General features: G+C 45.9%; 2 protein-coding genes and 1 pseudogene across 2 annotated transcripts; 2 read left to right on the forward strand and 1 right to left on the reverse strand.

Annotated features, from left to right (window-relative positions):
• Positions 1–7,494: 7,494 nt before the first annotated feature.
• Positions 7,495–10,698, forward strand: LOC119319287 (RNA-binding protein 48-like). The gene is made up of 8 exons (XM_037593774.1): positions 7,495–7,763; positions 7,867–7,950; positions 8,063–8,143; positions 8,765–8,904; positions 9,039–9,135; positions 9,743–9,812; positions 10,171–10,233; positions 10,314–10,698. The coding sequence occupies exons 1-8, from the start codon at positions 7,702–7,704 to the stop codon at positions 10,392–10,394; spliced, it is 678 nt and encodes a 225-aa protein (XP_037449671.1). The 5' UTR covers positions 7,495–7,701; the 3' UTR covers positions 10,395–10,698.
• An 849-nt stretch (positions 10,699–11,547) lies between these two features.
• On the forward strand, positions 11,548–19,030 carry LOC119319288 (protein transport protein SEC16A homolog). Its single transcript, XM_037593775.1, has 13 exons — positions 11,548–13,615; positions 13,713–14,036; positions 14,674–14,802; positions 14,876–14,998; positions 15,118–15,285; positions 15,778–15,903; positions 15,983–16,117; positions 16,336–16,463; positions 16,564–16,675; positions 16,801–17,127; positions 17,245–17,349; positions 17,439–17,737; positions 17,828–19,030. Exons 1-13 carry the CDS (start codon positions 11,711–11,713, stop codon positions 18,378–18,380), a joined length of 4,434 nt encoding a protein of 1,477 aa, XP_037449672.1. The 5' UTR covers positions 11,548–11,710; the 3' UTR covers positions 18,381–19,030.
• Positions 19,031–21,931: 2,901 nt separating this feature from the next.
• LOC119315456 lies at positions 21,932–25,438 on the reverse strand (annotated as a pseudogene).
• Between the last annotated feature and the right edge of the window lie 488 nt (positions 25,439–25,926).

The raw sequence follows: 25,926 nt of genomic DNA on the forward strand, positions 1-25,926 counted from the left end.
CCCGTCCGCCCCCACTAGTAGACATGTCCCCGTGCCGCCGAGGTGCGAAGCCCGAATCACCGTGGGGCTACCTCCGGATGCAGTGGATCCGGATGAGGAGGATGAGGTTGAGGAGGAGGACGAGGAGGATGAGGTTGAGGACAATGAGGAGGAGGAGCTGGAGGAAGATGTTGGGGATCCTGGGGACGCGGATTTGCAGGCGGAGTAGCAGGCCATCCTCAAGTGGTTGTTGACTGTCCGCGGACACACCCGGTCACGTCCGCGGGCGTTTGAGGGGTTGTATTTGCCAAATTTAGCTGTAGATGCTCTTACACGAGACTATATATATCAAACCACATCCGGGAATCGTAAAAAGTCACTTTGACACCGGAACATATACTAATTTACCAAGTAATGCCATCAATTTGATGCAAAAATACAATACAGACTCACCAACCAACCTGACACCGAATGGGTGGGCATATGCTATATACCTCACCACATGGACAAATGAGGTAGTAGCATATAGAGATGAGACGAGGAATAGCAGAAGCATGTGGTGCTAAAAGCATTAGGGAATAGGAGACGCTGGGAAAGAGGGCACCTGTGCTCGATGTGAAACACGATGAACTAGCAGTACAGCAAGTAGAACGCCAAAGGAAAAAAGCACCCATGCTCGTAGAACACGTTGATACGGTACAACTGTGGATAGCACGAGAGCAAACAACACATAGTAGCATGACAGCACAACTAGTCAATAGATACACGCATCGGAGCCACCCATTTCTCAGTCGACGCTGTCCTTGCCAAGGGCATCGCTCCATTCTTGTTCAATCGACCTAGCGCCGCTTCACGGGGCCTCGAGGGATTGGTCTAGCTCACCACCGCAGTTGACCTCTTGGCCTCCCCTGACACTCGGCACACCCTGGGGCTGCTGATCGAGTGCGTATGTCGGAGGTGGAACTCCACGACTAATATAAGGTCCGCTGTGTTCTGGAGCTTGGCCGGGAGTGCTGGCTACTGAACGAACTTCAGTTTTAACAATGTGTGCGAGTACTACAGATACACAGGGATGGCTACGCTGGTGTGGTTCGACTTGCCGGATTCTTGCCTGAACGATGTGAAGCCAGCATGGTACAGCGATGAACTTTGTTTGTCCTCCTACCAATATTTAGTAATTTCCTTTTTTCCCCAAAAAGATTATTCAATTTTATTTTTTTGAACAATCACTGGGGGAGAGGGTCCTCACATGAATATATTATTCAAAAGCCCAAGGGCGGTGTTACATTATATAGATTACAGCGAGAGAAAAGGTATAGGCGCACGGCCGCCTCCCTAATGACGGGTCCTTAAACCTAGGGACCCAAAGAATAAAGTCAGGAACGATGCTTCAAAGAGTATCACGGGGGGAGTTCAGCTCATTACGAAAGACATGAGCATTCGTAGGTACTGGCAACTTTCAGAGGATGGAGAGGGCGACGGTTAGGCCAAATGTTGATGTCGAGGCTGACAAACGTGGGAGTGTCCCAGATGTGGTTGATGGAGCGAGGAGTCGGTAGTCCCAAAAGGGACCAAACCTGTGTCGCCCAAGGGCAAAGGATGGCGAGGTGTGTAGCGTCCTCTCTGGTTTGCGCACACCGGCGGAAGATGAGTCTAAGGAGATGGTTTTGTGTAGCAAGTTGGCCCTCATGTCCAGCCTGTCGCGCCAAAGAAGCCAGCTGAAGATGTTGACCTTGATGGGGGGCCTTGGAGCTCTAGATGTGCTCGGCATTGAGATCCATCCCGTGGTTAGAGGAGAGCAGCAATAATATTCAATTACTAGTCATCAACCCGTGCTCTTGCACGGGCTAGTAATTTTTGACAAATTAATATTGTATAGAAAAAATTTATATAAATATTGTTTTGTTTGAATCATGTAGAAAGAAAAGTATTTTCATTGTATATAACGTTTTATGTTTCTCTACTTCCTATTATGACCAGCACATCGTGGATCATCTTCTATTTTTGAAATTTTGTTTTAAGCACTGTGCCACAACAAAAAGCAGTGACGTCATTATATATATTTAACGGCTCCTGACTTTTATAATTACTAAATACATTCAAAATGTGTTTTCTATTTAACTGGTTACTACTTGCACAATTACTGGTTGCGTCTAGATGTACCTATGATTGAGATATTCCTCGAAACATAGGTGAGCTTCCGCCATTCTCAGAGGAGTTAATTTACGTCGATCATTCTAAGAATGCTCTGAGCTGCATGCCTCGTTATGAGACATGGCTCAATTCAGGTTTACCATTTACTTTTAAAATGTTCGGGAAATCACTGAACTTTTTACTTTTGGATGCCTTCTTTGTCTTTCCAATAATTCCCTTTTTTGGTATTTTTGGTCAAATCTTTTTTTCACTTGGACAGCAATGCTCTAGATGACATCCTTGTATATTAAAACTTCAGCATTAACATTAGAAGTTCTTTTTATTTTTATCTGGCCTGTAAATTTCTAGAAGTTCCCATTCTCTATTGTAAAATTTCCCATAAACTATTGGATGCCCACTTATATGATTTTGAAAGTTTGTTTGTACATATTGGGAATTGATCCTTGATCCCGACTCATTCGTCACGAAAAGTAATAACAATGCTTTTCTTTGCTACTAACAAATTATATATTTTTTTTACTTAATTAAGCGCTCACCATTGTTGTGCGATTAAACTTAATCTACATGACCTCACTTTTTGATTTTTTTAATGTATTTTAGGATATTTTTATGCACTTGCACAGTTTAGTAATTTTTATTTTCTTAAATATATTTCAGGATTTTTATTACATGTATTTGCCATATAAATTTATAACTTTCCTGATACTGGGTATTTTAATATTTTATGAGCACACTGTGCATGTCATTACATATTCATGAGTATATATGTAGCATGACAACACAATGAGTCGACGTTGTCCTTGCCAGGGGCATCGCTCCATTCTTGTTCAATCGACCTAGCGCCGCTTCACGGGGCCTCGAGGAATTGGTCTAGCTCACCACCGTAGTTGACCTCTTGGCCTCCCCTGACACTCGGCGCACCCTGGGGCTGCTCGAGTGCATATGTCGGAGGTGGAACTCCATGACTAAGGTCCGTTGTGTTCTGGAGCTTGGCCAGGAGTGTTGGCTACTGCTGAACGAACTTCAGTTTTAACAATGTGTGCGAGTACTAGATATACAGAGGGATCGCTACGCTGGTAGTTCCACTCCGGATTCTTGCCTGAACGATGTGAAGCCAGCGTGGGGAATGTAACTGCTATAACGTAGCAGTAGTGAGCTTGAAGCCTGCCTAGCATGCCACGAAAAAACCTATCGATACAGCGATGAACTTTGATTGTACTCCTGCCAATATTTAATAAACTCTTTTTCCCCAGAAAGAAAATTCAGTTATATGGTATCACAAACTTCTGCGATCGATTGTAAAGAAATGCACCATGTGTCTTTTACTGATTCATGGATGAATTTGCATGTTTTTTCAAACAACCGGTGTTATGCCGGGAATCGCCAAAGGTCACTTTGACATAGGAACATGTACTACTTTACCAAATAAATGACATCAAATCGCAAAAAATAGTACAGACTCATGAACCAACCTGGCACCGCGTGGATGGGCATATGCATACATACCACACCATATAAAAAGTGAGGTAGTAGCCTAGAGAGATGAAACGGGGAAGAGGTGAAGGATGTGAAGCTAAAAGCAATAGGGAATAGGAGACGTTGGGAAAGAGGGTACATGCGCTCGAGGAAGAATTAGATGATGTTGCAGGACAACTAGTACTTCATTGGAACTTGGAACAACTTATCAGTGCTTGAATTGTAGATTGATGATACAGGTTAGTTGCAAGTAGAGGGAGAGCAAACAACACATAGTAGCATGTGAACACAATGATTCCATACATACACATCCGAGTCATCCATTTAGTAGCCAAGGTTGTCCTTGCCAAAGGCATCGCTCCATTCTTGCACAATCGGTCTAGCGCCACTTCACAGGAAATTAATGAGATGGCCAAGCTCACCGCCATAGTTGAGCTCTCGTCCTCCCCTGACGCTCACCCTTGGGTTGCTCCAGCACATTCTTCAGAGGTGGAACTCCATGATTAAGTTTGACCACTTCATTAGGCTACACTACGAGCTAGCAACCGGGAGCTCACTTCCCGCATCGTGCTCCTCTCAGCCATGCCTTATAACTGGCAGTGCACTATCTTGTGTTTCTCCTCTCTAATTCATTCAGTTGAATCCCTCTAGCACAAGATCTGTCGTGTTTTATCGAGTATCATTTACTTCGATGCAATTACTTACAACACACATTTTTTAACATGAGAATCTTCTTTGGAATATTACAAGAGATCACACTGGAATGTTATTACTACATATGAATTAGGATTTTTGGGGGTGTAAATTTCGGACTCATGTACTATTTTCATGTATGTGGTTTTTCCTCATGGCCATCGCTTATATGGCAATTTTGTGCTACCTCACTCATGAGAGCCTCAAAATCTCGATTACATATTAATAGCATTGCTTTGCTGGGAAACAAAACATCACTACCTATCATATGGAATTTGGTATGCTTATCAAATGTTAGCAATCTAGAGAGTTATAGTTAAGTTCTTTGTGTGCAATTTTGAGGTAGTATCAGTTGAATAGTACAATCAATAGATTTGCATATATGGAGGGATGGTTCTTTTCTTTTTGTTCTTTTTCTTATGATCGGCAAGATCTATTGTTGTTTTAAACAAGTTATATTAGATTTGCACTTTTTGTTGAATTGCCTACCCATTCAAAAGTTTCAAATGTACTAGAGTCATTTAATTTGGCAGGTCGGTACATTTGTATAAACTAAACTTGCACAGCGTTAAATCAACACTCTTTAATTGGCATTTGAATTCACTCTTGTCCTAATCCAATGGTTTATCACTGTAAGATATTGCAAAATTTGGCAAGTTGGGCTTCTTGGGAGGTCTCAAAATAGTTTGACAACCTAATTTTGATGTTGGGGTAACTTTCAACAATGTATTTTCTCTTTTACTCACGTGCATTCGTGTTTAATGTATAGCTTGATGTTCATCTCTGTATTATCTCAGCATACCAATATGCTCATATTGTTGTTGGCTTTTGGATGAAAAGTTTTAAGCCTCTAACTTAATGTGACAAGTTGTGGGGAAATTCTCTATCGTGTATTTCTCTAAGAGAATATTTTCCACCTATGCTCTCACACTTCCAACACAAATGTCAACCTGAACAACATAGAATTTTGAATTTTTCATTGGCTACATGCAAATATATCTTACAAAAATTGTTAGAAAAAGACTGAGGCGCACCGTCGATCTACCAAGGACCAAGCAATCACACAAGCATGACATCGAGATTTGTTAACGAGGTTCATCATCATGGCTACATCCCCAGGGCATGACTATGGACGCTCTTTTCCATGACACCGCTACAATACCGCACCCCGGCCACCTGGGCGCCGGCCCATATGCCGCCGGCACCCCCGCGTGTCTGTGCTATTATGTTGGCATAGCTTACATCGTGTATCTACCCCCTCTATATATGAGAGGCCTAGGGTACAAGTGTCCTATTAGGATACAACTCCTATCCTGTCTACACACAGTCCAAAACCAAGTCCAACTGTAACCTACCTTGTACAATAATATCCGACACAACTCTAATATAACAAACTCCACCTTGGGAAATATTCTCCACCACCTTGGATTCATCCATGCGTTGAACCTCCATGTACATTGGACTTGAGATACGCCATGAGCACCGCTGCTACTCCCAGACTCCATGTGACTCCACCTGCAACTGTAGTCCCTTCTTGTCTTCTTCACAGTCAACACTTGAGCAAGTTTAAGTTCCTCATTACTCTATTTTGTGCTTCCAACTTCCAAAGTATCCGTTCAACGCCATCACACACCAACCACTGTCTGCGTGAAAAATGAACAACCCAAAGGCGTACTACTCACACAACAAGAAACACCATGACCGCACATGTGGCCCTCCCAATGCACCACAACCGCAACCCCTCGACACTTACACACCACAACGGAGCTTCACACAAGAATACTGACAACGATAACAATGAAGCACTCTCCATCATGAAATCATGGGCGCCTTCCAGATAACGCCGCCCTTCTTGCTTTTGTTTCTCTTTGCTTTCTCCCTATTGGGTTTCTTCTTGAGGAGGCATCCACTTGTGTTGCCAGATCCAGACTGATCAGCCGCCCATTTATCAAGAAAGTTGTAGAACTCATTGTACTTCTTGATGGAGCAAGCTAGTTGATCGTGGACACGGGCGAGAGGAAGAAGAAGACATGGGAAAAAATACTCCTTAAAACGACCCTTAAAACGGGCGAGGGGAAGTATAAGCAAATATTCGGTTTTACATTTTAAGTTTGAGGGGTCTATTTGCCCGCAGCTCAAAACGACCCTTAAAACGCGTTTTTGGCGATCTGAAAACCACGTTTACAGTTTCGCGGTTTAAGGGGTCTGCTAGAGATGCTCTCACATATCGTAGCCCCTAGGGCAAGAAAGTAACTTATTTTTCTTTCTTTTAATAGCCACAATAATATTCAATCAAATTATATGATGGTACACAAAACACCTATTAGAGAATTATGCACATGGTTTTACTTCTATGTCAGTTGGTTGATTGTAGCTCAAGACAAGAATCATGATAAGAAATCCAAATGATTATGGAGGAGCATTCATAGTGTTCACATAGTTACTGGAGAAGGTGATATTGGAAATTTAAATCGGCTGGAGAAACAATGAATTGTGCTTGGGGATACTTCCGGAGAATAAGTGATAATATTTCTGCAATATACTCTTGTTTTGTTTGTCAACTAACTAGATAATACTCATGTCACCTATTTGCCGCAAAAGTAGCCTAATGTTCAACCCCAAAAATGTAACCATTTATGATAACAAAGGCAAATAAATGCGAAAGTGAATATTGTTTGCCATTTCTTCACCTTTTTCTTTACTTTTCACATATTTTCATTTCATCTTTAGGGGATGAGTTTCGCAGAAGTTTGCTGATACTATTGCACTCTAATTTGAGCTTTTAACGTATATACTTCATCCGACCATTTCAAGGCTGCAGTTTTGGGCACCAAGCACGGTTTATAAAAAATGCATATTTAGTTGTTCATTTTATGATATGATACAAAAATTAGAAGAAAAAATGTATATCATGAAAAATTAACACGTACTTCATCTATTTCAAAATGTTTTCCTAAACTTGAGCAAGTTTGACTTAGGACAGACCTAGGATTTTAAATATTTTGAAACAAAGGAAGTATATAATACCCCAATTATATACTTCAAAGTTTGGACACTTTATGGAAAACATTTAGGCCTGCTCGTGCTGTATTAACTAATCAGAAAAGAAAATTCATATAGAAAAAAATTCATATAGAAAATTCATAACTAATCAGAAAAGGCCGAAGACCTTTCTACCCCTCTTTGTGAACTCCTGCTCAGCCCGTGCCCCCCGCCCGGCCCAGACCCGAGCCCAGGCGGGAACCGGCGGCGGCGACGGCGACGGCGACGGCGACGGTGACGGCCGTGGTCGCGCATCGGCAGTCCGGCGTCGCATCGAGCCTCAACTCACCCCCTCTCCCAGATCCGGTCGCCGCGCGCCCGAAGAATCCACCCCCTCCTCGACGGACGCCCGGCGAGATGCCGCGCGACCGCGACGAGCCGGCGGCCGTGCGCGTCTACACGGTCTGCGACGAGTCCAAGTAACCGCCGTCTTCCCACCCCCTCAACCCTATCCAACTCCTCCTCCGCGTCACCGCCGCTAACCCCTCCCCCCGTCGTCTCCCGAACCCGATTCGGCCGCAGGTACCTCGTCGTCCGGAACGTGCCGGCCCTCGGATGCGGCGACGAGCTCGGCTCCCTGTTCTCGGCGTACGGCCCCCTGGAAGAGTGAGCCGGCAGCAGCGACCTGAATCCACTTCTTCTTCTTCTCCCTGCTAATGTTCAGTGCTCACCATTTTTCTTTCCGTGCCTGTGTGTGTGCGTGTTTGTTTGGGTTCAGGTGCAAGCCCATGGACGCCGAGGACTGCGAGGAGTACACCGACGTCTACTTCATCAAGTTCGCGCAGGTCGGCAACGCGAGGTGACCAATGCACGCATATATCTACCTCGTTCGAGTCTAGGATTTTTCGCTCCCTCTGTGGTAAAGAGAGTTGGTGATCGATTTGTGGACATGGTTTGCCGCGGTAGCCTCGCGTTTGTCGGGCATGGTTTAGATGCTCTTTTTAAGAACCATAAGGTTCGTTTGGTCCGGTCGATAAGATTCTCTTCTGTTTTCTGTCATTATGTATCTGATTCGGCGGTCACATCTCTGAATATGTAACTGAAGGATGTGTGTAGCTTGCTGATCTACTGGACAATTGGTGTTCGGTGCTTCTGTATTTGAGGGGGAAATATTTGATGCTTTTTATTCAGCACAATTAATGGAAGTGAGTGAGGAAGGATGACTTGGGTAGGCTTTCCAGATGTGAAATTCAGTAATGTCATATACTGTAATGTCAGTATGTGCGCTTTACTTGGGACTAGCAAGTTGCGAGTGAAAGAAAGGATTGGATTATTTCCTGGACCTTCTTTGAGGGCATGGTTTAGTTCAGGTCCTGTGGTCCAGTCTTTGGCACCTGGGAAACAGATCTGGAGCCAGTAGTTGCCCCAACTACCCTTCTTTCAAGTTTTAAAGTGTGGTAGTGGATCTGTTATGTTGCAGGTTTGCAAAGAGGAAGTTGGACGAGTCTGTATTTCTTGGCAACCGGCTGCAGGTTTCATATGCACCTCAGTTTGAAAGTCTTCTGGATACCAAGGAGAAACTAGAAGTCAGGAGAAATGAGGTCCTCAGACGAATAAGATGTATGGTTTCATTTTTTTTAATTGTATCTGCATTGTAGAATGTATTATTGGGATGGCAGAATGCAACCATAATTGCTAGTGCATGTTCCTAGGTACTTGACTAGTTGGATTTAGATATTTCTTGCATTTTTCAGCACCTGCTGGAAGCAGACCTGAAGGAATATCTCAGTATTCACCGGGTCAGGGATCATCTAGTGGGAACCCACACCATCATATGAACTCCAGCAAGAGGTTAATATTTACATTCTTCATTTTGTTTTGTGCTGTAAAACTGATAATCAAAAGTTGGTCATAATTTACTCATCCGATGAAATCATGTTGCCACTTCAGAATTGATATTGGTAGCATGATTGACTCCGATCACTGATCTTATGGATACTTGTGTTATGGTTCATGCAGCTAAATATGGATGACCAGAGAAAATTAAGAACTAAAAGGGGCAAACTAGTTAAGAGGTTTTATCAGATCCTACAGGCATTTAGTTCTTATGTCAAGTTTTTGTGTTTGGACTTTGTAAGTCATCTGGTTGCCGGCAATTTTGCCAGGTCGATGATCTAATGGAATAGCTCGCTGTTTGAGGCCAGGCATGCCCTGAGCTTCTGTGCATCAATGTGGATATTCCGACTTGGCAGAACATTCCAAGATTCTGTGTCTTTCTGTTAGGAAATATATTCGACCATGATATAATCATATGCGATCTTATTATTTCAAAGGTTTTTCGTATGCAGAGCTGCAGTACCTACCTAAAAGCCTAGAACAATACAACCAGACTGTTTTCCAAGAAAAAGACGAGCACCATGGTGACTTCTCCTCTAAAGTTTCATCTTATCATCTTCAGGGAATACACAAAGGCAATGCCCGCTACTCATATCGAAGATGATCGTTTCAGCCATGTGCCCTCTAATAAGGTATGCAGTATTAGTAAAACAATGTTTTTGTTAAAAACTAAGGGAAATTAAGTAGTTGTTCACTGAGAAAAATTGGGACATTTAGTAAGAACAGATCACATGCTAAAGGCAACTTTATTTGCAGAAAATCTGGGAAGAAACTTCAATCAGTTAAGCTGCACTTTTACCAAAAAGACAACATTAGTGCACTAGCTCATATGCAAAGTACCCGAGCAGGGCAAAATCTCTACTGCCTCATTCACGTTAGTGCAGGAGACATAAATCTTTAGGAGTTTCGAACGAAACCCTTTTTTCCTTATCATGGCTTATGTTTTTTCGTTCCGTTAATAAAATGCCTTGTGATGCTATTTAATTGTAGGACTATTTCCCGTCCGAGTCGATGAATGCGACCGTGAACCTAGTCAGACAGAAGCTTGATAAGGTAAGAGTATCTGCGCCATCTATCACTTTGGGTGCAACAGCCACATGGATGACCTAAAAGTTGCCCTTTCAAAATACCAGATACAGTCCGGCGGTGAAACTTCTGATGCTGCCGCCGCCGCATCCAAGAAACCAAGGGTCGACAACCGAAGGCGTATTTGAATCAACGGGTGATGCAGAATGTGCGTTAGGCGTTTCGTATTGCTTTGTTTGCCCTATGTTTCATGCGCTTGCCCGCTCATCATTTTCAGCAGGCTGTCGCTTGGTGATGTTATGTAGTAACATGTTCCAGAGGAATGAATGGTGTGTGATACTGTCAGGCTCAGCAGCTGTTTATATGCTCACTCCTCCAATTTTCGCGAATTTCTACGGGGGCGTCCCGGCGGATCCTTACGATCTCCGGCTGTTTGGAGTAACATTTGTCTGAACTCTGGAGTGAAAATTGCTGCCCTTTTCAGCGACCATATTGGTTGACAAACTGCAAACAAAAAGTCAGAGGTGAGGAGTAGGGTAGCTGTATTCCAAGCGTTTGATGGTTATGTGTGTTACACACACCACCTTTTTCATTACGGTCAACTCAACACCGTGTGTTCCGAATCCGAAGGCTTTCGGCGCCGTATGAAGAAAATATGTTTGCTCATCTCCAAGAAAATATGGTTGCAATTTAAAACGGAGTCCTCTCTTAGGAACTTCAGAAGGGAAAAAAATAACAATAATACCACCGGGCTGTTTTCAATCTCACTTTCTGGTAAAGATATGACCAGGCTGCTTTCAATTTCTTTTTGGCAAAAAAGAAAAAAAATCCTAGTTATGCCGCACAATTTGTTCGATTTTTTTTGGTCCGCAAAAAAATGTTGTTGTTTTTTAACACCAACCCCCTCCCCTACTATGCCATTTCATATACTGGGGGAAAATGCGTAATCTTTTCATACAATGGGGGTACGTCAATGTAGGACTCACTAATATCCAAACATATTGTGCCTAATTGTTTTCCTTTAACTTGCAGGCTCATGGTGTGCATATTTTTGAGACTCGTGTTGTACATACATTAGAACATGTGCAATATAAGTACTATTAGAAGTGTGTGCAATGACGTTCTCAATGTTTGTAAGACGTCTTTTTTCCTACAAAATTTCTATTCCTACGATAATCCTATCCTATGAACCAAAAGAAGCATAATAATAATAAAAGGAGGAGAGTATATGAGATGTATAAAAGCCAAAACAGAGGAAAAATCCCTATCCATGGGAGGGAGCAGCAAGAGTGAATGAGGTGGAAAACAAAACAAAAGCAAGCTCGGGGCAGGGAGAGAAAAAAGGAGGAGGAAATGGAAACTGGTGGCGCGGTGGGATGACGCGACGTCGGCTGTCGTCCTCCTGAGCCAGCCAGCCCATCCCGCGCCGGGGCGGACCCTAGATCCGCGCCCCCAGCCGCGAGATCTCGCGCCGATCGCCGCTGGGCGGGAGGGGCCGGCGGAGATGGCCGACGACCTCACCGACGCCGACTTCTTCGACAGGCTCGTGGACGCCCCCGCCCCCGCCGTGGTGGGGGCCTCCGGCCTCGGCGAGCCCGGGCCGTCGGCGGGGGCGTTGGGGCAGGTCGCGGCGCCGCGCCCTGTGGCCGGGGCGGCTGCGGAGGGCGGGTCGCCGGGCTCGGGGAGGGGCGCCGCCGTCCACACCACGGTCAAGCAGCTGCAGTGGGCCGCCTTCGGGGCCGACCCCTTCGGCGATCTGGCGGCGGGTGCGGCCCAGGAGGAGGCCTTCCTCGGCACCGCGTCCCCGGACCAGGCCTCGGCGCTCTCCTCCGCTGTCGGTGGGGCGGCGGATCACGGCTTCTTCGGCGGGAACCAGGGCTTGGCCCAGGAGCAGGGCTGTGTCGGGCCAAGCTCGGACCAGAGCACGGCCGCGCAGCAGCTCGGCGGCAGCACCGGTGCTGCTGTGGACCCCACGGATCCCAGGTACCTGGAGAGCATTTACCCCGGGTGGAAGTTCGACGAGGCGACGCAGCAGTGGTACCAGGTTGATACTGCCCAGACGGCCGGCGAGAATGCGCAGCAGCTGCAGCAGCACTTTGGTGCTTCTTACTTGCTGAATTCAGCGCAGGCCGGGCTGGAGACCATCGCGGAGGAGAGCGCCGCCGCGGGGGGTGCATTGGGCTGGGGACAGGGGCCTGTTTCGGAGTACCCGGCCAACATGCTGTTCTACGCCGAGTACCCAGGGTGGTACTTTGACACCGACAAGCAGGAGTGGCTATCGCTCGAGGCGTACCAGCAGGCCATCATGCAGGTCGGCGCAGCCAGTCCTGTTCAGGTTGGTGCAAACCATGGTGTTGTTGCGCCTTCTGGTGTGATAAATTACAATGTCAACCAAGCAGAGGTTCCTGCTGTCAACAGTCAGGTGGCCCAACATAACTACGGCCAGCAGAGCCAGTGGCAGCCGGATGCATTTGCTAACAGTATTCAACCTGAAAGTGCCATGAATAGCTTGGCAGGTAGTTTCTATGGTGCTGATCAGCATGCGCATGCCGAATCCATCAGTCCCTCCACAAATCATCAGGTTCCCTTTAACACAGCTGAAACTTCCACAAGTCATTATGGTAACCTTCAGAATGACTACAACACGATTGGTAGCCAACAAGCCGGTTACAATGGGTTCGAACCTTCAACGGTTTACCAGACCAGTCCAAAGGTGCTCCAGTCATCCACCGGTAACCAGGGCAGTTATAAGGCATTTGAACCTACCGCTGCTCACCACATTGGTGAGAACAAGGGTTCTACGCCTTCTACTGGTTTCCAGCCTGGTTACAAGGGATTCACTCCTTCCACAGTCCACCAGGCTGGTTACAGGGGATCTGGTACTTCTACGGGCTACCATACGAAGACATTTGAGCCTTCCTCGGGTCACCAGGCTGGCTACATGGGATCCCAACCTTCTACAGGTCAACATGCTGGTTACATGGGATCCCAACCTTCTACAGGTCAACATGCTGGTTACATGGGATCCCAACCTTCTACAGATCACCAGTCTAGTTACATGGGATTTGGAACTTCTACAAACCAGAGTTATGGTGATGCCAATGGTTTTGTCAATACACAAGGCTTTGTTCCAACGGGGAGTATGTACAACAGCCAGAAACAAGCTCATGCAAACACCCAAGCACACTTGTCTAACAGCTATCTCGGTACTGAGAACTCCATGAACTTCTCTCAGCAACAATTTAGTGGTACAAATGCTTCACACATGCAATTTGGTTACTCTCCACACGAAGAAATGTCATCAGCTGGACGCCCACCTCATGCTCTGGTTGCTTTTGGGTTTGGAGGAAAGCTTATAGTTATGAAAGAAACAAGCTCAATGGCCACAAACTTTAACAGTGGAAATCAGGTATGCTTATATCTTCCATGCAATACATTTTGACAACCAAGAGAAATCATAAATTTTATTGTGAAGTAACTAAAAGTATTATATTTGGCAAATTAAGGGGATTTCTAGTGGAACGGTGTCTGTTCTTAATTTATCAGAGGTTGTTGCCGATAAAGTTGATGCTTCGAGGATCACTGATGGCAGTGCACTTAGTTACTTCCATGTTCTATGCCGTCAACCTGTTCCTGGTCCTCTTGTTGGTGGAAGTGCTGCATCAAAGGATGTAAATAAATGGCTCGATGAGATGATTACATGGTATGCATCTTCCACCAATGAATACCAGAAAGGTGATCCTCGCAAGTTGCTTATTTCATTGCTGAAGATACTATGTCAGCACTATGGGAAACTACGTGCACCTTTTGGGTCTGATCCATCACAAGAGGTACTTTCTTTCTTTCTTCCTTTCATGCTTTACTCTGTTGCAGTTATAGTTCTACTGTTACTTCCGTTACCATTCTATTGTGCGCCTGTTCCCCTTTACTATATTTTTATTCATTTGGAATTTTCATCGGAAGGAGGATCCCCATAATGCATGTTCTACTTAATCAACCCTTGTGTTGTGATAATGCCACATAGTGCAAGAAAACTAATATGATTGGTAGGATTAACATTTCTGAATGTTTATGCTAGATGCAGCAGACTTGCTTTTTTTACAATTCTGTTTGGTATTATTGCCTGGCCATATCCTAGGTTGTGATTTTACATTTTCCACTCCGTTGGACTCTACCTACTGGCTACTGCTATGGCTACTGGTTCCAACCTGTTTCATGGTCCTTATTTAGGTTACAACTAAAATGGTTCCTTTCAAGATTAAGGCCATTATTGAGTTAATTTTCATCAAGTAGCATCTCAAATTATAGATTGGTATTATTGGTCTAGAATTAGGTGAATGTCTAACTCGTCTTAGCAATATATCAGCTGGAACCTAGCAAAACTTTATTGTTGAGTAACATGAAGGATAATTTGACTATTTCTGTAACCTTTACACATCTGATTCTTGTTTAAATTCCTGGTAATAGGATACAGACGGTCCAGAGATGGCAGTAACCAAGCTCTTTTCATCTTGCAAGAGAAGTAGCAATCATATGGGAGATTTTGGGTCGAATGTTCCTTTCATGCAAAACATCCCCTCTGAAAGTCAGATGCAGGTACTTGTTGTATCCTGTGTCATGCCATATTTAACCAAATATCCCCCAGTTGAGGCAACTACTCTGCTTGTAGGCTGTTGCGCAAGAGGTACAAGCTCTTCTAGTATCTGGCAGAAGAAAAGAGGCTCTTTTGTATGCTCAGGAAGGTCAACTGTGGGGGCCTGCAGTCATACTTGCTTTACAACTTGGCGATAATGTTAGTTTAACTTGGTTTAGCTTCTTTCTTTCGTTTCTAACAGTTTGCTTGATTTAGCTGTCTGGTTTCCAGCTCCCTAAATTAGTTTTTTTTTCTCCTTCATTTGATTGGTGGTGCAGTTCTACGTTGATACTGTGAAGAAAATGGCTCAGTGCCACTTTATTTCTGGGTCACCTTTGCGAACATTGTGCCTTCTCATTGCTGGTCAGCCTGCAGATGTTTTTAATGTAGAGAACAACAGCAACATCAACTATGATACACTAGGTGCATCCCAACAACCTATGCAGGTAATTACTTTGTTATGATTTCTTCACTTGCGAGATGCATTGTTATTTTCAACAGTTAATGATTATTATATAGGCACTGTCTTTCTCATGTTGTTATGTAAGATAATATATTCCCCCTGTTCAGATATTTTCTCATCATAAGATCTGTTTCAGAATTTTTATCCATTGAGGAAATCAAGAGTATAATTATTGCAATAGCTTGACTCTGATCCCACATTAATGCTGTGAAAGAGACTAAGTAGTTGTAGTAAGCCATTCTGTTGGTGTATGTATGGCTATTTGTCATATTGTTTTCTTAGAGCTGGTGCTTCTTATTTATTGGTTACTGCACTGAGATGGAAGCGTGATATTATTGATTACTAGTGTCACGGGTTCTAAATATTGCTTAGAAAAATGATTGCCCTTTTACTATCATCGCATGTATCAGTTAAAACTTCTGAATTTCTGCTTAACTTGAGACTGACTTCATAACTTCGTGTTTCCGTGGGACAGCCTAATCCTAATGGTATGTTGGATGACTGGGAAGAGAATTTGGCTATTATAACTGCAAACAGGACAAAAGGTGATGACCTAGTTATTACCCATCTTGGAGATTGCCTTTGGAAAGAGAAAAATGAGGTTTGTATGATACATATTTGGAGATATATGTGTTCCTTCCTTTTTGTGATCAAGTACCTTATGGAGCCACTTGATACAGGTTGCAGCTGCTCATTCATGCTACTTAGTCGCTGAACTAAACATTGACCCATACTCTGAAAGTGCTCGGTTATGTCTCATTGGCGCAGACCATTTGAAATGTCCTCGAACATTTGCCAGCCCTGAAGCCATTCAGGTCTGTTACAACTTCCTTATTACCTGCAAAAAAATTCAAGCTCAGTGCAAGTTTACTTCAAAACTTTCTTGTATTGTATATTGAAGAAGAGGCCTTAATCCACAGTGTGTTCTAAACAATCATTATGTGGATACACATGCATGATCTTGCGTAGCCTATTACTTGCTTTTTTTGGCCATTCACTACTCTGGACTAATATATTTGAAATGCAACTACAGAGGACAGAGGTTTATGAATATACAAAGGTGCTTGGTAATTCCCAGTATATCCTGCTACCCTTCCAGCCATATAAGCTAATATATGCGTACATGCTTGCGGAAGTGGGAAGGCTCGCTGATTCCTTGAGGTAGGTTATTGCCTTGTTTTGCATGATTAGACAATGACTTGGGTGTTTTCCCTAGAATCTGTTCTTGCACAGTATGACCGAATTAAATCACCTCTTCAAGGTACTGCCAAGCTTCTATGAAGGTGCTGAAAGCTTCCGGCCGTGCTCCAGAACTGGAAGCATGGAAACAATTATTTTCCTCCCTGGAGGACAGGATACGCACTCACCAGCAGGTACAACCTTACATAATTATAATATTTGCGTATGCTGTTCCTAGATTCCAAATCATGTTCTGCAATGTAGCTGAGGTATGCCCCTCCTTCGTTAATCACTAACCCACTTCCTTTACCTTTTTTAGGGTGGGTACGGAACGAATTTAGCCCCTGCGAAACTAGTTGGAAAGTTATTTACCTCGCTTGATAAATCTATATCCCGCATGATGGGCACACCATCCGCAACACTGCCACCAGTGCCACAGGGCTCTGTTGGTGATAAGGAAACCTATTCAGCACCTGCAGCTGCAAAATTTGTAAATAGCCAATCATTAATGACGATGTCATCATTAACCGCATCCCCTTCAGTGCATTCTATTACTGAAATGGCAGAGAATAGTGGTGGCGCTGGCAGGAAGATTGCACACAACAGAAGTGTTTCTGAACCAGACTTCGGCAAAACACCAAACCAGGTATATATATTTTTTTTATAGAGGAAGAGAGATGTAGCAGCTTTTTTATCAATGGATGTTCTGCAAGGAAGATCTTTTGATTCTCCCTTCTCACTTCGTATTGAATAAATCTATCAGGGTGCACGATCGGATAATACACAGAGCAGTGCATCAGGTTCAAGATTTGGTTGGATCAGCTCCACACTGCAAAAGACAATGGGATTTGTTTCAAAATCCCGCCAGGTGAGTTATGAAATTGCAGTATCTCCACCATTGTTCAGTTTGTCTTATCTGCATAGTAATGCTGATGCTAAAATCCTGTTGTTCCGAAGGCAAAATTAGGGCAACAGAACAAGTTTTACTATGATGAAAAGCTGAAGCGATGGGTAGAGGAAGGTGCTGAGATTCCTGCCGAGGAGCCTCCTCTCGCTCCACCTCCAACAAAATCCTCCTCATACCAGAATGGCATGCCAGACTATAACTTAAATGGCCCTAGTAGTGGAATGCATACTCCTAATGGAGTGACAGAACGAAGATCTCCAAAACATTCAGATCATGGTTTGGGGATGCCGCCAATTCCACCCAGCCAGAACCAGTTTTCTGCTCGTGGACGAATGGGTGTCCGGTCCAGGTATTTCAGTAGTGATGACATTTGCTTTCAGTTCATTTTCTCTAATTTTTCTGTCAACAAGATAAAACTTTAGTATTTTGTTCATTTTAGATATGTGGACACATTCAATAAGGCTGGTGCAACTGGAGCAGCCCAGTCTTATAACAGGCCAGCTGCTCCGTCTGTGACACCACCTACCGGTGCTAGGTTCTTTGTGCCCACGGCGACTGCTGTCGCTGCAGAGCAGATGCCTAGCCAATCAGTGGAGACACGTGGTGAAACCTTCCAACGGGATGAGCGCTCATCCTCACCGCCAGCGGAAACATCATTTTCATCACCCCCACCAGCAGCACAATTTTCATCACCAATGTCATCTACCATTCAGCGGTACCCGAGCATGGACAACATTGCTACACCGAACCAGGCACCCTGGATGTCCCCGGGAAGTAACAGCAGCTCATTCGCATCAAGATCACGAGCAGCATCATGGAGTGGAACATATTCTGACCAATTCAGTTCCACGGCAGGGGCTAGGTCACCTGACGGACTGACTGTGCCCTCGCCACAAATGCCTGGCAGACCCCCCTCACACAGTCGTTCCAACAGCAACTCGTCCGTGCGGTTTACCGGCTTGACGGAGGATCTTCACGAGGTTGAGCTATGACAGGTGAGGTGACGGCTCAGCATGACTGCCGTGTCAGCCATGATTCAGCCCACACAACCTTGGTTAACCACGGCTCTTCCAGCAAACCCCAACTAAGTTAAAAAGGTGAAAGGAGCTGTTCACAGTGAATCAAGTGATGATTGCCAGGACAGAGAAGGACAGACATCCCCTCCAATTTTGAATGAAACCTTGGGGGAAACCGCACCGAAACCAAGGTGCGCCAGGCGCGTACTACATAAGTACAGTCTTGGTTTTTTGAGTATTTCGTAGCCATATGTTGGTTGTTATTATGTTTACTAGAGCGCAGGAGAACAGAGCCGGGCATCCTTTTTTCGTTGCGTGCGAGGAAAAGCAACATCTGGATGCCATTGTACAGTTAATCTGCCTCTGCCCCGATTCATTGTTCGAAGGCACAAACCAGTTCACCCCCTCATTCTTTTTTTGGTTTTGATGATGAGAATAGAAGATAGAGATAATCTGTCTGTTATTCTAGTGTAAGAAAGGATAGCCCGACCACGTCGTAGAAAGTGTTGTTGTTGTTGTTGTTGTTATACTTGTCTGTACTTGTTACCACATACCATGGTATATTGTACTAGTGTATTATTCTTTAGAGATGATTCGATTCTTTTGCCTCGGTTAAACGCATAAAAGAGCTCATTGCCCCCTTGTGAGTTGATAGCTGTATGTATTCAGCATATTGTTTTTGTTGATCTTGGTTGGTGTGGTTTGATATAATTTAGTGTATGCGCTCTTTGTTGCTTGTGACCCAAATTTGAAAACTATGGTGTGGGGTTTGTGATACCCTGAATTATACCAACGGAAGACCTTATGATTCACCGACTTATGTGTCGGGGACTCCTTATGATTCACCGACTTATGTTCGATGCTCGGACTCGTTGCTAATGAATTATGCAAGTGGGATGAGACGTGTTCAAGGAGGAGGATGGGGAACCAGATCCTCTAACATTAAGAAGGAAAGTTAGAGAAGCTACAATCCTCTAACTTTCCTTCTTGCAATCCATATGATTAAGGGTAAAATAATTTAAATTAATATGCAAATTACAAATTTAATGTTTACATTCATAATCATTACATACAAACAATTTGATGGTGAAATAAAATCAATTATAGATTATTTATATCTACAGTAAATATCAATAGTAAATAATCCGCTAAACATCTCTAACATTCCTTCTTCATTTTACATTATGATTACACTGTAGCACCGTGACTTTGCTTCTCTAAGTTAGAGGATCCGCCTCCGGAGGATGGGTGGTGGATTGTTGGGAGTTATCCCACTCACCGTGTGCTCGTATTTACACACGGGTATGTCCTAAGGATACCAATGCGACATCTTTCGACTTGTGAAGTTATGCTTGAAGCTTCAGGTGATCAAGGGCAACAGCACACACACACACACAAAAGTCCAAATGATACTTTTTGGTTTGCTCCATATATGCCAATGTCTACTTCGTGTATTTGAAAAATACCACTATAACTTAGAAAAGTAATTTGATTCAAAAAATGCCACCATGGCTGTGGCATACGTCGAAGTATCCAACTGTTGACGACTGCATTTTTCTTAAATTATCTCAATAGTGGCTTTTTTTAGTATACACGCATTTTTCACTAGCATATAATATGTTTATTTTTTGTATATAACTGTAAACTAGATGAGTGTTTTTTATCTATATAAATGAATGTTTTACTCGGATCTGTTTGTAGTTCGTCTACATCCGTGCGTCTTTAGGTTGGATCCTTGCGATCTACGCTACTCTTCAACGGCGGCAGCTGTTGTTTTGGTGCGTTGGTCCTGTGGTGTCTTAGCACGACGATTTACCGACTGTCTACCAGTCTTGCCTGGCTCCGTCGAGGGAGGGTGGTGACGGCGGTGTGCCTTAGACTCGCTTCAGTGCTTGTAGTCGTCATTACGTGGTCTGCAGATCTGTATGTACTTTTTATTATTTCTAGTGTTTGTTATACTGCCATGATTGAAGATAAATAGACCGAAAGTTTTCAAAAATAATAATAATATTTTACTATATACTATATTGTGACGACCGATCGACGAAGATCGTCGCCACAAAGAAGGGGATCGGAGTGGGGATGAGGAAGAACCGAGAGGAGGTGAGGTAGGAGAAGGAGATGAGAATAATTCAGACGTTTTCCTTTTCTGCCGTGCCGTGCCCAACAGAGGACAGGTCTATTAGTACAGACACACACACCATCAGACTTGGCCACAGACGGCCCAAGTCGGAACCCGTGGGCTCAGCCCAACACACTCATAGCTTCTCCTTCTCCTTGCTAGTCCACCGCTACACAGTAGCAGGTGTGACAATTTTCCTTCCTTGAGCAGGAGCGTCCTGTTCCCAGCATGGAGCTGTGGGATAGCGATGACGGAGTACGGTGTAATCTTCCCATGTCGCCGAGTCTGGGGAGAGTGAGGACCACTGCACACGAATCTGCACGACGGAGGTGTTACCTTTCTTGACCATGCGGCGATCCAAGATCAGCTCCGGTTGTAGTGGTGCAGCCGTCAGGTCGGACGGACGAGGCAATTCCGAGAAGACTGGAGAGTAGTCTGGTGTGAATGGCTTCAACTGCGATACATGGAAGACCGGATGAATGCGGCTGTCAGATGGAAGCTGCAGTTTATAAGCCATGGAACCAATCCGTTGCTCGACGGTGAATGGACCAAAGAATTTGAATGCTAGCTTGGGGCAGGGACGATTTGCAACAGTAGATTGAGCATAAGGTTGTAATTTTAGCAGAACTTGTTCCCCCACCTCAAAGGAGCGATCTGTCCTGTGACGATCAGCCTTTTGCTTGTATCTGTTCTGTGCCCGAGCCAGCTGGTCACGCAGACCATCATTATGTTTTGCCCAGTCCAAATCAACATTGGTATCATCTGGCAGCTTGATGGCAAGAGTGGGCAAGCCTCCCAAATAGGGCTCCTGACCATAGAGCGCCTTGAAAGGTGAAGTGTTCAGAGAGGAGTGGTGGGTGGTGTTGTACCAGAACTTGGCAGTAGGTAACCATTGCCGCCACTTCTTGGGCTGGTCATGCACCGCGCATCGAAGATACATCTCGAGGCATTGATTGACTCGTTCGCTCTGGCCATCCGTCTGAGGGTGATATGCTGTGGAATAACTGAGTTTGGTACCTGCCGCTTCGAGGAGAGAACGCCACATCACGCTGGTGAACACCCGGTCACGATCCGATACAATCGAGTGAGGTACTCCATGCAATTTGATGATGTTGTCCCAAAAAGCTCGAGCTACTGTTGCTGCTGTGAAGGGATGACAAAGGGGAACGAAGTGGGCATATTTGGTGAAGCGATCGACCACCACCATGATCACCTCGTAGCCTTCGAACACCGGTAGGCCTTTGACAAAATCCATAGTGAGGTCCCGCCACGGTTCTGTTGGAATTGGCAGTGGCTGGAGTAATCCCGGTGTCTTCAAGTGTTCATGCTTGGCTTGTTGGCAGATAGGGCACTGACGAACAAAATCTTCCACTGCTGGTTTCAAACCACGCCAAGCAAACAGCTTCTAGACGCGCTGGTATGTTGCTGTCACACCGGAGTGGCCCCCAATTGCACTTGCATGGAATGCGCTGATTAATTTGGTCTGGAGGGCTGTATTGGCGCCGATCCAAATCTTGTCCTGAAGGCGAATGATGCCTTGACGAAGTTCATAACCTTGTGCATCTGGGCTACACAGAGCGAGTCGTTGCAGCAAATCCTGGCTGTCCGTGTCAGTTTCATAAGAATTGCTGACCTCCTGAAGCCATTGGGGTTGGCAGACTGAGAGAGCATCTAGGGAGAGCATGTGTCCAACGCGGGACAGTGCATCAGCCGCGCCATTGTCCGCGCCACGACGGTACTTGAATGAGAATTGGAGACCCACCATCTTGGACATAGCCTTGCGCTGTAACTCTGTGTCGAGTTGTTGATCGCCGAGGTGACAGAGACTCTTGTGGTCCGTGACAATGACGAACGGGTTGCGCTGGAGATAGGCTCGCCACTTGTCCATGGCCATGATCACTGCAAGGAACTCCTTCTCGTAGATTGACAGACGCTGGTTGCGCACGCCCAACGCCTTGCTGAGGTAGGCGATCGGGTGACCGTCCTGTACAAGGACCACGCCCACCCCTGTGTCGCATGCGTCCGTCTCAATAGAGAAAGGGCGGGTGAAATCAGGCAATGCCAACACGGGTGTGCTCGCCATGGCTTCCTTGAGAAGATCAAATGTTGTTTGGGCTTACACTGACCATGCGAATCCTTTCTTGGTGAGGAGCTGAGTCAGGGGCTTGGCAATAATCCCATAGCGCGGCACGAACTTGCGATAATAGCCTGTAAGGCCAAAAAAACCGCGCAATTCTGTGGCATTTGTTGGTGTCGGCCACGCGCGCATGGCACTGGTCTTGCTCGCATCCGTGGCCACACCCTCCCTAGAGATCACATGGCCCAGGTACTCAACTCGGGGTTGTGCGAATGAGCATTTGGACAGTTTGGCGTATAACTAATGCTCACGGAGGATGGAGAAGACCGTGCGTAGATGAGCTTCATGCTCCTGCAAGGTAGCACTGAAGACAAGAATGTCATCAAGAAAAGTGATTACAAACTTACGATTTGGCCCAGCGAACACCGAGTTTATCACACATTGAAATGTAGGCGGGCCATTGGTGACGCCGAAGGGCATGACCCGGAACTCGAAATGGCCGTGATGTGTCTTGAAGGCTGTCTTTTCCTCATCGCCCGCACGCATGCGAATCTGATGGTACCCCGCTCGCAAGTCAATTTTGGAGAAGAAAGCAGCGCCCGAGAGTTCATCCAACAGTTCATCAATGACGGGGAGAGGAAACTTGTTCTTAATCATGACGGTATTGAGGCGTCTGTAGTCAACACAAAAACGCCAGGTTCCATCCTTCTTCTTGACCAGCAAGACAGGGGAAGCAAAAGGGCTCATACTGTGGGTAATGATGCCCGTGCGAAGCATTTCTTCCACTTGACGCTCTATCTCGTCTTTCTGTAATAGAGAGTACCGATAGGGTCGACAATTGACCGGTGTTGCACCAGGTTCGAGATTGATCGCGTGATCATACTGCCGGTGTGGAGGGAGTTGTGTTGGTTCTTCAAAGATGTCACTGAACTCTGTCAGAATACGCTGAATGGTAGGTGGAATTGGCTGGTTAGAGTCTGAATTTGGCGGTGTCAACTGAATCTCCAGCAAGGCCGCCCCCCAAATCTCATTGGCGTCATGCATTTGCCACAAAGTAGCTGCATCTAGAGCAGTCAGTGCTAGCTGCCCATCTGATCGCACTCCTTTCAGGTGCACTGTTTTGCCTTCGCGCTCAAATTGCATAGTTTTTAATTGCCAATCACATTGCATTGGACTGTGGCATGCTAACCAATCCACACCCAGTACTGCATCATAGACCCCTAAGTCAAGCACACGCATATCTGTAGTGAACCGATGCTCTTGTATACACCACTGCAGTTGGGGCACCATGGCGTGCAATGTAATCTCTGGCCATTGGCTACACGCACTGATATCGGGGATATTGTGCTGGTTGCTGCACCGATTCGTGCTGCAAAGGAAGAGTTGACGAAGCTGTGGGTGCTTCCAGAATCCACCAGCAGCAACATTGTTTGAGTGCCCACAGTGGCCTGCAACCGGATAGTTTCAGCGGTTTCAGTCCCTTCAACAGCATGTGCAGAGAGTAGACAGCACACCGGGTCGGCTGTTGCATCTGGTTCGTCTAACAATTGCAATGCTTGGACTGCTTCATCAGATAATACTTCGCCATGATCTCCCACCTCGATTGTAAGTAGCTGAGCTGATCGTTTGCACTGATGATCTCTTGAATACTTATCCCCACATCTGAAACAGAGTCCATGATGTCGTCGGTAGTCGCGTAGCTGCCGTTCGCGTCCAAAATCGTCAGCAGCAGGTTTGAGAGTTGGCACAACACGTTGTGAGGGAGCTGCTGTATTGGGCAAGACTGGAGCTGGGGGAGGGCGGCCCAACGCCGGTAGCAAGCTAGGCACAGGTGATGGTCTACCTGCAGACACCGGCCGAAGACGGGGACGCTGATGTCCAGTTCCTCCTGGATGCGAGCGAACACTGTGGCGCGCGTGATGCTGTTGGACGCCTGAAGACGCACGACGGCTCGTAACTCATCCTTCATTCCCAACAGAAACTGAGTGACAAAAAACTTAGGACTGAGAGAAGCATCCAGTGCGAGCAAATTGTACATATGAACTTCAAACTGCTGTCTATATTCTGCCACTGTCCCTGTTTGCCGAAGCTGCAGCAGATTGTGCATTGTGGACTCAAATTCCTCTGGACCAAATTCCTCCACTATAGCATGTTGGAACCTGTCCCAAGTGATATCTGAATTTGTCTGATGAAATGCTCTCAGCCACAGTGCTGCGTGCCCTTCAACATAGAGAGCCGCCGCCGCTACCCAGTTGTGCGGTGGCACCCTGTACAGCTCAAAATAAGCTAAACAGCGATCCAGCCAAACGCGGGGTGCATCGCCGTCAAAACGGGAAACTGGTGTTTAGGTGGCCGGACGGAGTATTCTTCCCGCGGCGTGGTGCTGTGCTCGTCGCGCAGAGGTGGTTGATGGAGTCGATCCACTACTCCAGGCTGATCTGGGCGGGCGAGCAGGGGAGGCCCCTTGTTGGTGAGCCGTGGGAGGAAGGCGTGGCCCGTGATGGCCCGCGGAATCGGGAGCGCGCTTGGAGGCGGCGCAGGTTGCTGGAGGCCGAGGTGGGCCGCCGATGTATGCACACCCGCCGTGGAGGGGTCTTCCACTTGTGACTCCGGTGCCATGACAGAATAGGCCGTTGGGGAAGCAACCTTGCGAACGTCGTCTACATCGGCTTGAGTAAGCCCGATCTGCTTGGACAGGCTCTTCAACTCGTGGGAGACTTGAGTGTTAAACGCTGTCTGCGCATCGGCTCTCTTCTCCGCCAATTCCTTCTCCTCGTCAAATCTGGACAGGAGCTTCTCCATAAGAGCAGTGAGGTTGGCTGTCTGTCCTTCCATGGCGGCAATCACTTGTCGCGCCTGCGCGGAGGGCTTGGAGGGCGCCGTGGTACCCGCCCCGAGCAGATCGAACCCCGCCGAGGATTTCGAGCGACCTCACCGGAGTGAAATCGCACCTACGGCGGTGGGTGTTACTGATCGGACCAAGGGAGTGAGGAAAACCGCGGTGGAAAATTTTTCGGGAGAAATTTGCTGGCTCTGAGATACCAAATGTGACGACCGATCGACGAAGATCGTCGCCACAAAGAAGGGGATTGGAGTGGGGATGAGGAAGAACCGAGAGGAGGTGAGGTAGGAGAAGGAGATGAGAATAAAGGGCCTGTTCGGCAGCTCTCCAACTCCAATAAATCCACAAATCCAGCTTCGTTTTTGGATCGCCAGCTTCCGGCGCGAGCGCTAGCGCTCAGAAATTCGTTCGGCCCCTCGCTCCAGCTTCTCGGACGTGTTAGCAGGCCAACTTGGCTAGGTGGGCTGGAGCCCAGCCGGCT

Source organism: Triticum dicoccoides, chromosome 6A, assembly GCF_002162155.2.
Source record: "Triticum dicoccoides isolate Atlit2015 ecotype Zavitan chromosome 6A, WEW_v2.0, whole genome shotgun sequence".
Taxonomy (NCBI): Eukaryota; Viridiplantae; Streptophyta; class Magnoliopsida; order Poales; family Poaceae; genus Triticum; species Triticum dicoccoides.

Bases quoted from the DNA above. Each gene is read 5' to 3' on its own strand.
- LOC119319287 (XM_037593774.1), top strand. From the start codon at position 7,702: ATGCCGCGCGACCGCGACGAGCCGGCGGCCGTGCGCGTCTACACGGTC. The intron at 8,144-8,764 runs GTGACCAATGCA...GTTATGTTGCAG, and splicing joins GCGCAGGTCGGCAACGCGAG to GTTTGCAAAGAGGAAGTTGG. The intron at 9,136-9,742 runs GTTAATATTTAC...TATCATCTTCAG, and splicing joins CATATGAACTCCAGCAAGAG to GGAATACACAAAGGCAATGC.
- LOC119319288 (XM_037593775.1), top strand. From the start codon at position 11,711: ATGGCCGACGACCTCACCGACGCCGACTTCTTCGACAGGCTCGTGGAC. The intron at 15,904-15,982 runs GTTTGTATGATA...CACTTGATACAG, and splicing joins TTTGGAAAGAGAAAAATGAG to GTTGCAGCTGCTCATTCATG. The intron at 17,350-17,438 runs GTGAGTTATGAA...GTTGTTCCGAAG, and splicing joins TTGTTTCAAAATCCCGCCAG to GCAAAATTAGGGCAACAGAA.